Raw genomic sequence first — 16,024 nt, forward strand, 5'->3', positions numbered from 1 at the left:
TGAACCCATGTCTCAGCAGGTCTACTGCGACTAAACCACTGTCCCACGGGATCTGTGTCATGGACTATTTCCTTGGATATGTATAATCAAATGGTCACCTTCTGCTAGGAGGCCTGCCAGTTGAATTCTGCTTGCTCCACCTTTCCCCTTCTTCCAGTTGTTCCTTACATGTGGGATAGTTTTTTCTTTCTTTCCCAACTTGGCTCCATGTGTCCTTTCTCCTCTTGGCAGGTGCCTTGTGCGGAAGCCTCAGTGGGAAGAAGAAGAAAAGGATGATGTACCTGACCACCAAAAATGCAGGCAAGAGATCTCATCAAGTGTTTCCTTTCTCTTTACAAGGGCAGAAGCCAATGCAGTTTGTGGAGGTGATCCTGTTGTGTGCTTTCAGGTCGCTTTGGATTAATGACAACCCTAAGGAAAACCTTTCATGGAGTTTTCTTGGCAAGATTTTTTCAAAGGGGTTTGCCATTGCATTGAATCTGAAGTGTGATTGTATGGCATGCTTCCAGTGGATGTTGGCAATAGAATCGTGCTGGAAGACTTAGAAATGCCAAGAAAAGGATTCTGTCTAAGAATCTGTAGGTCCTCCAGTGTTACTCTATGGCCAATTTTTGCCTGAAGTCATTCACTGCAATAGGGTTCACTATTATCCACAGTTTTGCATTTCCATGGTGAGTCTGGGAAAGTACCTCCCCTCCCAGTGAATACAAGGGTTGTGTTATAATATCTGCTTCCCCATGTGATGAATAACAGTTGCTGGTCACTTTTTTGGGGGACTAGATATGCTTGGTTTGAGGATTTGTGGGGTATTTTATTTCAAATTTTAGGCCATTTTCTTACCTTCTAAGATGGTTTTACCCTCACTCTCCAATAATGAGTAATGGTTTGGGTGCTATTAATGGTAATGTGTTACTTTGGGGAATTTGTAATATGTTATACTTTATATTATTTAACATTAACTTTCTGGGAAGGAAAGATGATACTGGCATTTACTCTGATGATTCCACCAGGCCTCTGGTGCATAAATTGGATGAATAAGGTCATTTTATTTATTTAGTTAGTTAGTTAGTTATTGTAATCTAGCTGTCATCACCCAGTACAACAAGCATTACCTTTTAACAGAAAACACCAGTAAGAAATATGCTGATTCACACTTGTCCTTTAAGTGCTTGCTACAACAGAATCTGATTGTTCTAAATATTACAAATGTATTGAACAATTTTTGCAAAGGAACACCTTCTCTTCATCATATGCAACAGGTGAAAGATAAACCTAAACTCATGATAAATGTTACATTCGAGGTCAGAATGGGTTGCAGACTCAGATTATTGAAGATTACAAAAACAAACTCAACCCATTTCAGTGACCCCTTAGAATTCCTTTTCCTGTCTGCCAAAAGAAAGACACACAGCTGTGCCTCACAAAAGGCTGTTATATCTACATTACAGAAATAAGTGAAACATTTTGGAAGTATGAGAAAGAGGGATCATACAACTTAATAGATATTTACACCTGCATCAGAACCCTGTGCAAATCTTGCTGTATCAATAATGATTTTGATCTATCCCGAATCCTGACACAGTTAAAAAAATGTAGAAAACCTCATGTTGAAAACAGCCAGAGAGCTCTTTCCATTCCTAACAAACTAGGCCTGATGACTCGGTAAGAGGACAGCTACGAAAACACCTTATGGAGCCAGCAGTGAGGAAGTCCAAGAATAGAAACCCACAGTTTTAATGTTGCTTTTTGTCACCTTTTTAATATGTAAGCCTCATTGAGTCCCAATCTTGGGGGAAAGGTGGGATATAAATAAAATTAATAGTACTGTAGTAGTAGTAATAGTAGTAGTAGCAGCAGCAATGACAATAACAATAATAATACTTTCCTTAGACCCTTTTTTCCCAGGGAAAATTTTCTAATGATGGTTGCACCACCTTGTGCTCAGATTAATGTTTACATGTTTAAAATCCTTCGTTAGGGCATATACACCAGACACTTTCAGACCTTGGATGAACACATGGAGATTAGAAATAGAGATAGTGTTTGTTTTCCCATTCCCCTAGTTGCCTTACACACAGGTGTGCTTTTAGTGAACATCTGTTCTACGTCTGAATGTAATTCATCTGCAGAAATCCATTCAGAAGAATAATGTTTAGTAGCTGAAAACATTTTCTGCATCATGCTTCCATAAATGCACATTTATCTTTGGTTAGATGGGAATGGTCAACATTCCAGATGGAGTATTTAATTGATTCAAATAGCAGATACACTGATGGAAGGCTAATTGAGTCTCAGTGCCTTTGGATTTAAAGCACTAATGTAGAAGTAGAATGGGCCCTTAGTATCCACTAGGGTTTGTTTCTAGGCCTCCTTTTGTGGATACTAAAATTCAAGGATGCTCAAGTCCCATTACATACAATGGCATAGGAAATGCTGTTCCTTATATAAAATGGCAAGATCAAGGTTTACTTTTTGGAATTAAAAAAATAATAATACTTGCAAGCCATGGTTGGCTGAATCTATGGATGCAGAATCCATGAATATGGTGGGCTGACTGTATATATTGTTTGACACGTTAAAATTCTTCAGTATTGCCTGATCATTTATAAATTCAGTTTAATGTAACATGTTTTTAAAAGCATTCCAGAATCAAATTTCAAAAAGAAAATACAAAAAACACCCTCATTTTTTCCACATTTTAACAATATTTTGATCCCCTCTTTTTCCTTTCACTGTGGCTTCAGCAGAGGCGTGGAAGGTTCTTCCGAGGCTGGATTTTGCAGTGAAACCTGTCAGATCCAGTCAAATAACTGGGTGTAAGATTACCATGGTTCCTCTGCATTTCATCTAATGTTGAATTACTTCTCCTCCACTGCAGAGTTTGACCGTCACGAGCTACTCATCTATGAAGAGGTGGCTCGCATGCCTCCATTCCGTAGGAAAACCTTGGTACTCATTGGTGCCCAAGGGGTGGGCCGTCGGAGTCTTAAGAACAAACTTATTATGTCTGATCAGTCTCAGTATGGAACCACCATCCCATGTGAGTAAACTGGGGAATGTTGCGTGTGGGTAGAGTTTTTTTAATCTATCTGATGTGGCGGACCAGTAGAGTGTGCCAGTGACCAGCACCATATTTGTGCCCATTGACAATTGATTCTTTTCCACCCTGAAAACTGTCTGGGAGCCTATAGCTCAGAGATTGGCCCTGGTCCACAGACCACCGGTTTGAGTAGCACTGTTTTAGGTTTCATATTTGTTCCCAACAGATTCAGAGCTCAGAATTGTTACTCACAAAGACAATATGTTTATCATGATTTTTCAAGATTAGCTCATTCACGAGTAGCTAGTAAAATGTTATTAATGCATTAGAGTCAATGTTACTTGGTTAATTGATTTTGCTAAAAAAGTCCAAAAATAACTCCAAACCCTACATTTCCAAAAGCAATATTTCTGAAATCATGTGCAAACGTTACTTATTGTGGGGAAGAGCTGATATTAATGATAATGTTGTACAAATATTTAATGCTAACCATTGTCCCTCATTACTTTTTAAAAAAGTTAATAGTATTGTTATTTTTGATCTGTTGTTCAAAGCTGTAAACAGGTCTACAGTGGACCATTTTAGTATGCTTCACTGAGGATGAGTTTTTCGGTATCCTCTAGCATTCCAGTTTTTCAGCATTTTTAAATCGTCACTCATTTTTAATTGTGCACATTTTTGACATTTTAAACACAGTCTTATGCAGATAGCTTCCTCCAAAACATATTGAAAGCATCACAAATGTGCAGATACTTGAGTCAAGAGTCATGTTTTATTTCCAGTATCAGGAGGTTTGAAATGGCTTTTATTGTGTAGAAATGCAAATCTGACAAATCTTGTTTTCATCTCTGTTCACCAGAAATGTGTGCTCAGGGCAACTTTTGCAAGATTTTTTTCTGTGAAAGAGGAGAGAGATGTTAATTGCTTCATATGGCATTTTTGATGGAAAATGTATTGATTTTACAGACGTGTAGGTTGCAAAAAGAACTAAGGGATGAAACAGATGGGTGGATGGGTTGGCTTGAAGCTGCCCCTTCCAAAGATGGATTGGGGCTGCAGCGAACACACACTTTGAACATATTGAGTTGGATCTGAACAAGGTAGTTGCACTCTGCTCCCGCTGAAATCAGCATGAAAGGTTTGCAGTTACAATGGGCCCTTGGTATCTGATGTAATTTGATTCCAGACCCTGCCCCCCGCCCCCATGGATACCAAAATATGTGGACGCTCAAGTCCCATTATTTACAAACAGATAATCAAATGGTTTCCTTTATATAAAATTGTGAAATCAAGGTTTACTTTTTGAAATTTTAAAAAAGTATTTTTTGACATTTTTAAAAAGTATATTTTCAAGCTGTGCATGATTGAATCCATGGATATGGACAGTCAGCTGTATTTTGAATGAAGTCCTGTTGGCTTTAATGAGGATGAAACAATAGTATGGATCCAGCCCATTTGATTCCAGCATCCTGATATCAACAAGGCTGGGTCTCTATTTGCACAAATCAGTTTTCATCATATTTGCTGTGTACCGCTGATATCCATGTTCCTGCCTTCGCCTTTGGTAACAGTGGCTTGCAGTTAGGACCAGGGGGATCTGGTAGTAAAAAATAGGATCTGACAGACACAATTTTTGGTGATTTGATCCATTGTACAGTGGCAATTGGTGGCTCAGGCATCAGTGGAGTGAATCTGCTCAGGGATTAGACCAAATGTTTAGATGTTTCCCCGCCTCTCCCGGTTGGATCGAAGCGGGGTTACAGACTAAATAAAATCACAGCGTATATATTAAAATTCTCCAACTCAATTATTAACATTAATATCCAGCATGTGAACTACTAATTACAAACATCAATATAATACTCAATACAATATTGTATTGATGTTTGTAATTAGTAGTTCACATGCTGGATATTAATGTTAATAATTGAGTTGGAGAATTTTAATGTATATGCTGTGATTTTATTTAGTCTGTAACCCCGCTTCGATCCAACTGGGAGAGGCAGGGAAACATAAATTAAATTATTATTATTATTATTATTATTATTATTATTATTATTAAGTTTAGAGTAGCTATTTGTGTTACCGGATTCTATCCAAATTTAAGGGAGCACCTTGGGTTGCTGTTGATGTTGTGTGCCTTCAAGTGATTTCCAACTTATGGTGGCCCTAATGCAAACCTATCATGGAGTTTTCTTGGCAAGATTTGTTCAGAGGTTTGCCAAGGTGGGTTTCATGGCCGATCTGGGAATCAAACCCTGATCTCCAGTTGTAGTCCAGCACTCAAACCGCTACATAGGTCCCTTAAAACCCAAAGCAGATTCGTTGTTCTTAGAGCCTTCAATTGTAAAGTGAAGCAGAGAGCTACAAACGTATTCTGACCTTGGATCATCACTAGGGGGAGATAGAGACCATGTTTACTTTCTGAAGGGTTATTCTCCTTGCAGACACTTCCCGGAGACCCAAAGAGCATGAAAAATCTGGTCAGGGCTACTCCTTTGTAACAAGGGGCGAGATGGAGGCAGATATCAAAGCAGGCCGTTATTTGGAGCATGGCGAGTATGAGGGAAATCTCTATGGGACCAAGATTGACTCTATCCATGAAGTTGTTGAGTCGGGCAAGATGTGCATTCTGGATGTCAACCCACAGGTACATAATGGTTGTTTCCCCAGATCCAGGGATGTAATATTAGAGTCACAATAGTATTGTTTTGCTCATCTCTGTGAAAAGGAAGGAATGGTTTATAAGAAGGATTTGTTCCCCTTTTCCAATTATTTATTTTCATCTCAAGAGAAGTTCAAAGTTAAAACAGCAAACGGTTGTTTGGTCTTTTTCAGCACTATGTGATGCGCAACACAGTGTCTTGTAACTGTGGCAGTTGGTGGCTTCCGTGTCACACTGAATCCACTTCAGGTCAAGGTTGAAAGGAGTTATGTAGGGTTCTCAATCCAGTTCCCCATTCTACAGCCTCAGCATATTATAGGTACAGTTTGAAGCCTAGAGCACTATACAGTGGACTCCTGGCATTTGCTGGGGTTTGGTTCCAGGACCTGCTGTGGATACCAAAATTTGTGGATGCTCAGGTCCCATTATATAGATTGGGATAATAAAATAGTGTGCCTTATATAAAGTGATAACATAATTTTTAAAAAAATATATTTTAAAAAAATTTCAAGCTGGGGATGTTTGAATCTGTGGGTGAAGAATGTGTGGATACAGATGGCTAACTGCACTGTAGCATGTTGCAGTGGCCATTTCTATCCATGTGATTGGAAGTGATGTTGTGTTACTCTTGGTTATTTCTGGGGACATTTCCAAATCCTTTTCTCTCTCAATGCGAGCTGTTCCTGAAATGGCACCATTTAGCTGAAATCCATAAGTTTGAGTCATGTATTATTGGTTCCCCCCACCCAGCTTTCTCAGTGTGTTTGGTCAGTTTTTTTCAGTGGTGCTGGGATGTTTTGGAGGTCACTAGAGGTCTGAAGGACTGCACTGAGCCTCTCCAAGAGGCTCATGCGGTATACAGTATACGCTGCACAGCTCCTTGTCTTACCTAAAGTCTCCCCACTTCCACTGTATAATACCTACCACATAACTCAGGTTACAGATATGAAGTAGTGGTGATATTCATGGAGTCTCTGTCTTTTTCTTGAATGCCTGAACAGGCAGTGAAGGTTTTGAGGACAGCTGAATTCGTCCCTTACGTTGTGTTCATTGAAGCACCAGATTTTGAGACTCTGCGAGCCATGAACAAAGCAGCTCTGGAGAGTGGTGTGGCTACCAAGCAGCTCACAGTAAGTTTTCCATGTGGATACCAAAACTCTGGGAATGAGTGGGAGGAAGATATGCCTCTTTAAAGTTTCCTAAAAGACATGCAGAACAAAAAAATGTCCCAGTGCCTTGCTTCTTGACCCAAGAAACCCAGAGGAATATTATTTATTTCAAATGTGTTGCTTACTGTAGATGCATATATGAGAGTTGTTATTTATTTTCCCCTTGTTTTTGTATTTTTAGGACTTTTGTGTGCAAATTAAGCAAAACTTACATTTTTGCATGTATGTTTTGGGCATGGTACATTTTCCTGCAAAATATTTTTTGCAGTATCTTTGTTGTTGTCAGGTTTTTAATTTTTAAAGGCCCTATTTCTGCCACTGATGGGGGCAAAAAAGCACTGGGCTTTGCCACACTACACAGTTATAACACTGTGATCACATTTTAATTGCCATGGCAACATCCTGTGTAATCCAGGGGCTTGTAGTTTGGTGAGTCACTAGAGCTCTGTGGCTAGCCATTCTAAATTCTCTTTCATATCCAACATACCCCAGGATTTCATAGGATGTTGTCATGCAGTTAAAGTGGTATCGTGGTATTATCTATAACTGAGTAATATAAGAGAGCCCCAGGTCTTTTGGTTCTTGCATAGAAGCATAACATCTTGCTGTATTTGAAGAATTGAAGTTTTTTTTTTATTCTCTCAATGCATCAAAATAGTCTTTCATGCAGAAGAAGAGCAAAATTACACAGAAGAAGAACACATACCTGTATACAGGTGTTAGGAAGGACAAATAGGAATATTGTGGGGCTTTTGGAACAGGGCTAAGAGGCTTCATCTTCATGGAGGCATGGATAGCAGTGGGTTCCCATGGAGAGCAAAGTTCTCAGTGGGTGGTTCAGGTAGAGGGGAGTATTTACTTGAACAGAACTAAATCTAACATGACCATCCCTATCATTCAGCCTTGCAGAGTTTGTATACTAAAAATCCAGAGCGGAACATGTGTTTAAAGTGACTTACAACTCCCTCTGTTTCCCTCTTGCATATTAACCAGGATGCTGACTTGAAGCGGACAGTCGATGAGAGCTGCCGAATCCATCGAGGCTATGGCCATTACTTTGACCTCTGCTTAATCAACGACAACATGGAGCGGACATTCCAACAACTGCAGGAAGCCTTGGAGAAGCTGCGTGCTGAACCACAGTGGGTTCCTGTTAGCTGGGTTTACTAGAGTGGTGCAATCCTTCTACTGGCTGCAACAACAGAGCCTTGGCTTTCCCATCTACCCCACTTGGCCAAGGGATCCAGATTTCTTTCCTGCTCCTCCTGACAAGTTTTCTACTTGTCATCTGCCCCTTCTTGTCACTGAGCCCACCTAGGAAATGCAGGTGGAGCTAAGCTGTTGGTATCCAGTTCTAAAGGGAAGGTGCTTCCTCACTTCATTCCAACCAACCAAGACCTCTTTTTCTACTCCCACAGATATGTGGCTGTCCTCTCTCCCAATTCTTTCCCCCATCATTGACATTAAGAAGCCCTTTGATGGAGAATTCAGTGTAATGAATGCAGTATTAGTGGGGCAGGGCTGAGCAGGGCTACCAAATACCCATAATGCCTTGCTATGTCTGCTTCTCCTGAGCATCTCAATTACTGACTCCTTTACTGTCAGAAGGGTCAGGAAGACAGCATCTCCTCTGATCACAGCTAACTCACTGCCAAAAACACTGCTTCATAGATGGACCACAATCTTGTTATTGCCAAAAGAACTGCCAGACTGGGTTTTCTCCCCACAGAGAACATTGGAGGAAGTGGAGGGATGGAGGGTGGAAATATACCTTGCCTCTCTACAAATTTGGTCTGTGCAATAGTGTTGCATGATTTTGTGGGATATTAAAGGGGAACTGTAGACACAGCCATAAAAATGTTTGTGAGCAGGAAAAATGCAAGTTGGTGACCCTGTGGGAGGAACTTTGGTCTGGAGCCTACAGCCTTGCGTTCAGTCCTTGCAACTCACACATACACATACACTTACACAAACACATATACTCCAATGGCCTCAGGTTTGCTTTTTTTAAAAATGGGGCTAAATTTTTAAGTATTATTATTAGTAGTATAATGTTTACACCCTATGGGAATGTTTGCAAAGATGGGATCATTAATTGAAAAAACATTTATTTTGGGTGGGATTCTTGTCCAAAGTATCACCAAAGGCAGACCCAGAGCCTCAGCAACATGCCACTGATGACCCTCGACCTCCTTAAAGGCCTCTGCTTTCCTGGGACCTTCAGAAATTGATGTTGGTCATAGCATACAACAACCTAAATTTAGTCAAAGTATCTTTCTTTAATGTCTCAATGAGAATATTCTTCCTTATCCCATCTGCCTCTCAGTAGCCAATATGCTAGTAAGAAAACTCCATGGCTGGCAGAAATATCACTAAATTTCGGATCTCAGTCCTTGCTATTGTTCATTTTAAACATTCATCCCCACTTATATGAGCCCCAGATCACTCCTGATTCCCAGTACATCCAATGCTCCCTTCTTGGGCCAATACTGCTTACAGAAGGATGCCCACTGGGTTGGTGATGTCAGGTATCCAGACCTTATGTTCCTCTCTGTCTTGACTTTCACCATAAGACTGCCTGCAGTGCTTTTAGGTCCCACCAGGATTCTCCTTCTTCCTTCCAGAACCAGCAATGACTACCTCACACTCTATGGCAGCTGTTAAAATGGTGGCACAAGCCGCTGCAGAGTGAGGGCAGAACCTTTGGGCTTGACTTTTCACTGCCAGATTAATACAGGGGGCTTGTTCACAGGGTTCTCGCTCTCACACACACATATCCATTTCTTAATTCTAAAAGTCACACCTGCCCACCACTCCTGATGTAATCACCAGAAACCTGCCAGCTCTGTCTTCCCTCCCCCCCTTTTTTTTTAATAAGACATGGTAAGGAGGAAAAGATAGAAAGATTTCCTTTACCAGGCAGAACAATACCTGTAGTTGGCTCATTTACTCCATGTACTCTGCCTCCAGATTTCTGATTTTTTTTTGTGGCACTCCCAGAATTTATTTCAATAGCAGTTTCTATAGCAATAACTCCATCTGCTGGATATCTAGTAAAGAAGTATATAGGGGTCCATTAATGCCATAATACTAAAATGCACATACACAGTATGGAGGGAGGGATAAGAAGAGAGGGAATGCATTAATGCTCCCTTGTACGTACTAGTCTGCTCACCATTGGCAAGGGGAGATGGCATGCACTTGAGTAGAATGGAATTTCACATACATGAGTGAAGGGGCATGAGGAGAAGGAAGAGGAGGAAAAGGAAGGAAAGTACTGTATTTCATCTTTCCTTTGTGCCTAGCATGGAAACCAAGCAGGCTTCCAGGAAAGAAGTGTAATCCTCATTGCTTCCCTATCAACCTCTAGGAGGCTAATACTTTATTATTGTTATTTTTTAGGATAGTATATTTTGCTAGCAGTGAATGCTGCTGAGGAAAGGGGTTTTCAAAAGCTGCATCCAATTCCCTGGGACTGTAATACAGAGGAGAGACCATTGCATACCTTCATGCTGCAAATCAGACAGCTGGGTTGTTTACTCTAGGCCTTCCAAGTTACTAGTCCTCTGAGGACATCAGCATATTGTGAGCAGAGCTATCCTTCCACTGCTGTTAGTTCTCTGTAGCAATTACAGATTTTCAACTTTCCTTAGAATGTAGGCACCTTTGTCTCAACTCCTCCCAGAAGAGCTAGAAGGGTTGGGAGGAACACACTCCATATTTTCTGTAGTGTGAATGTGCTATTGCACATAGGCTAGCCAAACAATTAAGCAGAGTAAGAAAGCTATTTAATAGTTGGCAGTTGGTTGCTTCCATCTCAATGGAGTGACAAACCTGCTCTAGATTAACTTTAAAGGAACCATCCAAGGTGCTAAAAATATTTCTGGGATGTGGTTGGGTACCTTGGATAGCTCATTTAAATGTCATACTATACCAGAGAAATGTCTGGGCCGCATTGCTTAATTGCCAATAAGGTCCTGAAAGTGCCAAGAGAAAATATGTTCACATATTTTGAGTTGGGTGATAATTCCTAGATTTTCCAAGTCAGCATGGCCAGGGGAGCTGTGGTACAGGAAAGTAACTTTTCCCAGGCCTGGCAGAGACCATTGCTGACACTGTCTCCCCTTGCTCTAGCCTGACTATTCTGCGCAGCATCAGGAGTTTGGATCTTGCCATCATTTTAATTTCCCACAGTGCAATTAACTTGGTATGTTACTCGAGGACTGGAGGAAATTTAAAGGATGCTTAAACCTACCATTTTAGGTGACTGGCACTACCAAAGCTTACTAAGTAAAGAAAGAGCATGAGAGAATACTTGATCCAGTGTATCTTTTGTTCTGGAGTTGATTCTGGTACAGGTTGAATCCCCCTCATCTAGAATTCTGAAAATGGTAATATGCCAAAAACCAAAACTTTTTTCATGGTGGCTGAGATAGTGCCATGTTTGCTTTCTGATGCTTCAGTGTATACAAAATTTGTTTCATGCACAAAATTATTTTAAAATATTGTATATAAAATTACCTTCAGGCTATATGTATAAGGTGTATATGAAACCTAAATTAATTTTGTGTTTAGACTTGCTATCCCATTATGTACATATGTGAAAATGCCGGCATTCTAAAATCTCAAACGTCTCTTGTCTGGAGCATTTTAGATGAGGGAGACTCAACCTGTAAGTTTTAATACAGTGACTCTGAAGATAGACTTGCTTGGCATGCCAAAATCCTTTTGGGTTAACATGTATAGGAATTTACTGGGGGGGGGGGGGGGGAGGTTCAGTGAAAGGTTTGCCCTTGTGAAAAATGTCTGGAATACAAAGAAGTGTAGATTTTCATTTCACCCATCAGCCCCATCCCATATGCACAATTCCTTCACTTTTCTAACACCCCCTTCCACACTCTTCCTCTCCTATTATGAGAGACTTCCATATCCATTCCATACATTTTTTCTATCCCATAAAATTTACACGTGCATGAATTTTACCTTTGTAAAGTTAGCTAAACTAGAGGGGAGATTTATTTACCTTTCCTTTTTGAAAAAAATAATAATAAAGTGATGGTGTATATTTAAGAAAAGGGTGATTCTATATAAATTTAGAGTGTGCAAAGGTTTAAGCATAAGACTGTAGCATCCCACCTAGAAATGTAAAATAAATAAATAAATGCAGAGCCAGATCTTGTAGCAAAATGATATAAAAAATCAAAACTGATTCTTTTTTTTTAAGGACAGTAATTTAAAAATACTTGTGCTGTTGTTTACATTAACTGATGGGAAAGGGGAGATGCCTCAGTTTTCTTCTGGCACTTGTACTGTTTACCAGTCATCTTCAGGCTTAATGAAAGACAGACGCAACTAATTCAGAATTCAGGATGGATTTTGCAGAGGATGTTCACCATGCAGCATGAATCTCTGGGGACGATTCTACTATAAAACAAAGTGAGAAGGATACCTTAGGGGAAGATGGTGGTGCTGGTGGAGATGGCAGCCCTCACCACACACTTCCCTCCATGATAAGACAGTCCTATGTGTCCCACAACCTCTGAAATGGCCACCAGCACTCAAGTGAGATGAAGAAAGCTGTTTGATGACTACTATTGTTCTGAGAATCTTACCAGCCCTATCAGCTTTATGTGGAATGGAGTGGCATCCAGGTTGGCCTTGTGCCCTACTTCAGAGAGGACAGACCTCAGTTGTAAGCAATCCTCCGTTTGGCGAGTGTCCAGTCCAAATCCGATAGAAAGGATCCTTGAAATTGCCTGTCTATACTTGGGCCGAAGTCTGAGCAGGTACCACAGGTCTTCCCAACTGTGGTGAGATCTATTGTACTTCTATTTAAGTTAAGTGATTATTTCTCCATTTGCATCTGCATCTCTCAGTCACCTCTGGAACCAGATACAAATTACCCTTGGGACTTACTTCCAAGTAGACATGCAAGTTAGATTGCTCAAATACATCTCTACCATCTCCACCTAGTATTTGTTCTTACGGTTTTGTTGTCATGTTTAAATTTCTGCTGGGGCTAATGTTTACTGCTGTAAATTTTGTTGCAGTTTTGTCTAGTCATTCTTTCCGATGGCTCTGATTATTCTGTTCTTGTTCCATGTCTGGATATCTGTTCTACAGCTCTATTTCAGATCCCTTCCCTCTGTAGGTCCAGCACTACCATTAGGCAGAAAAAGGCACCTGCCTAATGTAGCAGATACTGTTGAGTGGGTAGGAAGAGGCAATGGATTGTGCCCTTTCACACTATACAATTATAATATTTTTAAATCATCATGCTTGCATCCTGGGGAATACTGGGATCTGCAGATTAGGGAAGAGTAGTGTGCCATAGTGGTTTAAGTGTTGGTCTAAGACTCTGGAGACCAGGATTAGATTCCCTGCTCAACCATTAAACCCACTGGGTGACCTTGGACAAGCCACATGCTCTCAGCCTCAGAGGAAGGCAATAGCAAGCCTCCTCTGAACAATCTTGCCAACAAAATGCCATGCTATCTTTGCCTTGGGATCACCATAAGTCAGGAACACCTTGAAGGCAAATAATAAGAAACAAATTTTCAATTCTCAGCATGAGAACTCTAGTGCCTCAGCAGACTACAGATCCCAGGATACCATGAAATGTAACCATGACAGTTCAAATGAAATCATAATGCTATGATTGTGTAGTGTAAAAGGGCCCCAGGAATCTCTCTGTGGGCCATTTCTTTCTACCAATTCTTATCTCATTCCTATAGCTCTTTCTGTAGCTTCTATCTACTGTGGTTGCAAATACTTCCTCTCTTTGGGACTGCTTTCTTCCCCTCTGCTTCTCTGCATACTTCAGAGCATTGAAATGACTAGTTACAAATAACTAGTTATGTATTACCTTTTCCAGGAATGAAAGTATTATCACATTATGATTGTAACTTCACTCCTTTTGCAGTATAATTGTTAATTGTTTCAGCTATTTTTATAGTTATAGAGTGTGTGGCCTTGCTAAGTTGATGGAGAAGGAATATTACAAAGATTGAGGTTTGGTTAATACAGTGCCTCATCCCGGTCCCTCAGACTGTTGTGGGTATTGAGGCCAGAATGAGGTGGATGGGGAGCAATTGTGTTTTTTAGTACAGACCAGTGGCTTGTAACATTTAATTTTTTTAAAAAAGTTGTTTTAAGGCAACTATTGTATTTCTGAGCAATAGCAATAGCAAGTGCATTTCTAGACCATTTTTCAATGCACTTAAGCTCTCCCTAGGCGGTTTACAATGTGTAAGCTAATTGCCCTCAACAAGCTGGGTACTCATTTTAGCGGCCTATGGAAGGATGCAAGGCTGAGCGGACCCTGGAGCCCTGTCTGGGATCGAACTCACAACCTTGTGGCTGTGAATGCCTGCAGTACAGGCATTTAACCACTACACTACACCACCAAGGCAGATGTAAAGAGTTACTTTTTAAAAGCGCAACTATAGTGGTAATTAACCCCTTTTTGGATCAGGGAACTATGGTGCATTACAGACGGGCCCATGAGGTGCCGTCATCGCACCGTCATTATGCGTGAGGGGCGGTGCTTCCTGATGCGCCTCGCCCCTCGTGCGTAATGACTACGTCAAAATGGCGGTGGCCGTTCCACACGGCTGCCGCCATTTTGACGTAGCGGACACTCTGTGTCTGCACATCACACCCCGGAAGTGACGCTGCGAGTCTCTTCCAGGGCCCAGGAAGGAGCACGATTTTCGCGCTCCTTCTCTGCAGCGTCTGGGAACCGCGCCACAGTCATTTCGTTTTTTCTGAAAATAACTTTTAACTTCTGCCCTACTTACTTCCCAGTGTTAATTTTTAAGGGATCTCCTCTAATTCAGCTTTGGCCCTCTAGATTGGGGCTGCTGATAGTGGTGGCCTGTGGACTAGCGCTGGCTCATTGGCTGCTGGTCTGTGGAGAGTTTCCAGAAAAGAAAGGAACAATTGTAGACCAAGTGCACATTGTGCAGTTGCCCCTCTGTTCTCGCGGATTTGAGACCTTCGGTCTTGGATATTCACGGAGGGGCGACCTCCGTTATTTTTAATGGGGCGCACCCCTGCAGCGTACACTCTGAGCACGCTTGTGAGCACGTGCCCCATTCGAGCCTATGGGGCTTGAATATCAGCAAGTCTCCGTTTTTGCAGTGTGTGTGTCCAGAACAGATCCTCCGTGAAAATGGAGGTCCGACTGTATTGACACATCCAGGGAAAAAATTGCTGTTCCCCCACATAGGTAGCATGAGAAACACTGCTTTAGATGTCATTATACACCATCTCCCAGTAGCTCTAGCCAGTATAGTTCATGACAAAGGATACTGGGAACTGCAATTCAACAGCATCCACAGTATACCCACACTTTGCCCACTCTACTCTTTGGCTCAGCCTGGGTGCTTTATGAAAGCAGCACAGATAAGAAAACTAGAACTGATCTGCTTTCCCCAGTCTTCTTTTTTTCCCCCCACTGCACCTCCCCTGTCCTGTCCCAGAAGCAAGAAGACACTTCTGTGGGGGTGATCAACCATTGATGGTTGGAGCACCTTGGCCTTGGGATCCTTTCTGAAGCCAGTAATGCTTCAGGCAGGGAAAAAAAAGGTCCCAGGCAATGCTTGAAAAATTACTTTTTCAGACAATAACTCTCAGAACCTTCCAGGTAGCATGTATTATCCTGGATCATTCCTTTCTGTTCCTTTCATTCTTTTTTTTTTCTTTTTCCTTTCTTCATTATCCTTAAACATGCCTAAAGGTTTGATTTTTCCATGTATATGTTCTAAAAATGATAATTAAACACTTTTGTTTTGTGTCTGTTTATCCTTGGTAGAGGAACACACATGAAACTTCCTTCCAGTATGTCTGTCTGAACAATTACAAGGGCTACAAATGTTGTAACAGTTTTTTTAAAAAAAATCCTCTCTTTTCTTTGGTGGCATCTTTAAGCATCAACGAAAACAGAAACAAGTAAAAGGCATAGTTGACTCTTCTATGGAATCAATAAAATTTAGTGGGTTTCTGTTATAATTATTTTAAAGTGGCACTTCCTTTGGAGATTTTTCTGTCCCAAGTAAATTCATTTGCTTTTCTAAATCTCTCACTGTTTGTAATTCTTTTAAAACTGTATATATTGTGCACAAGTCCGTCCTGCATCTGCCTTCTCCT

General features: G+C 40.9%; 1 protein-coding gene across 4 annotated transcripts in view; it reads left to right on the forward strand.

The window, feature by feature from the left end:
• Positions 1-9,912, forward strand: part of LOC149309027 (MAGUK p55 subfamily member 2) — a 68,496-nt gene extending 58,584 nt beyond the window's left edge. For all 4 annotated transcript variants that reach the window (XM_089531657.1, XM_089531658.1, XM_089531656.1 and 1 more), the window contains 5 exons: positions 232-300; positions 2,879-3,040; positions 5,488-5,690; positions 6,707-6,835; positions 7,868-9,912. In XM_089531657.1, the coding sequence (XP_089387783.1) occupies positions 232-300; positions 2,879-3,040; positions 5,488-5,690; positions 6,707-6,835; positions 7,868-8,044 (740 nt within the window). In that variant the 3' untranslated portion in view covers positions 8,045-9,912. The remainder of the gene's footprint in view (positions 1-231; positions 301-2,878; positions 3,041-5,487; positions 5,691-6,706; positions 6,836-7,867) is intronic.
• Positions 9,913-16,024: the final 6,112 nt, after the last annotated feature.

The sequence above is a fragment of the Sceloporus occidentalis genome, unplaced genomic scaffold (genome assembly GCF_023333645.1).
Source record: "Sceloporus occidentalis isolate IW3139 unplaced genomic scaffold, rSceOcc1.0.p SCAF_7, whole genome shotgun sequence".
Taxonomy (NCBI): Eukaryota; Metazoa; Chordata; class Lepidosauria; order Squamata; family Phrynosomatidae; genus Sceloporus; species Sceloporus occidentalis.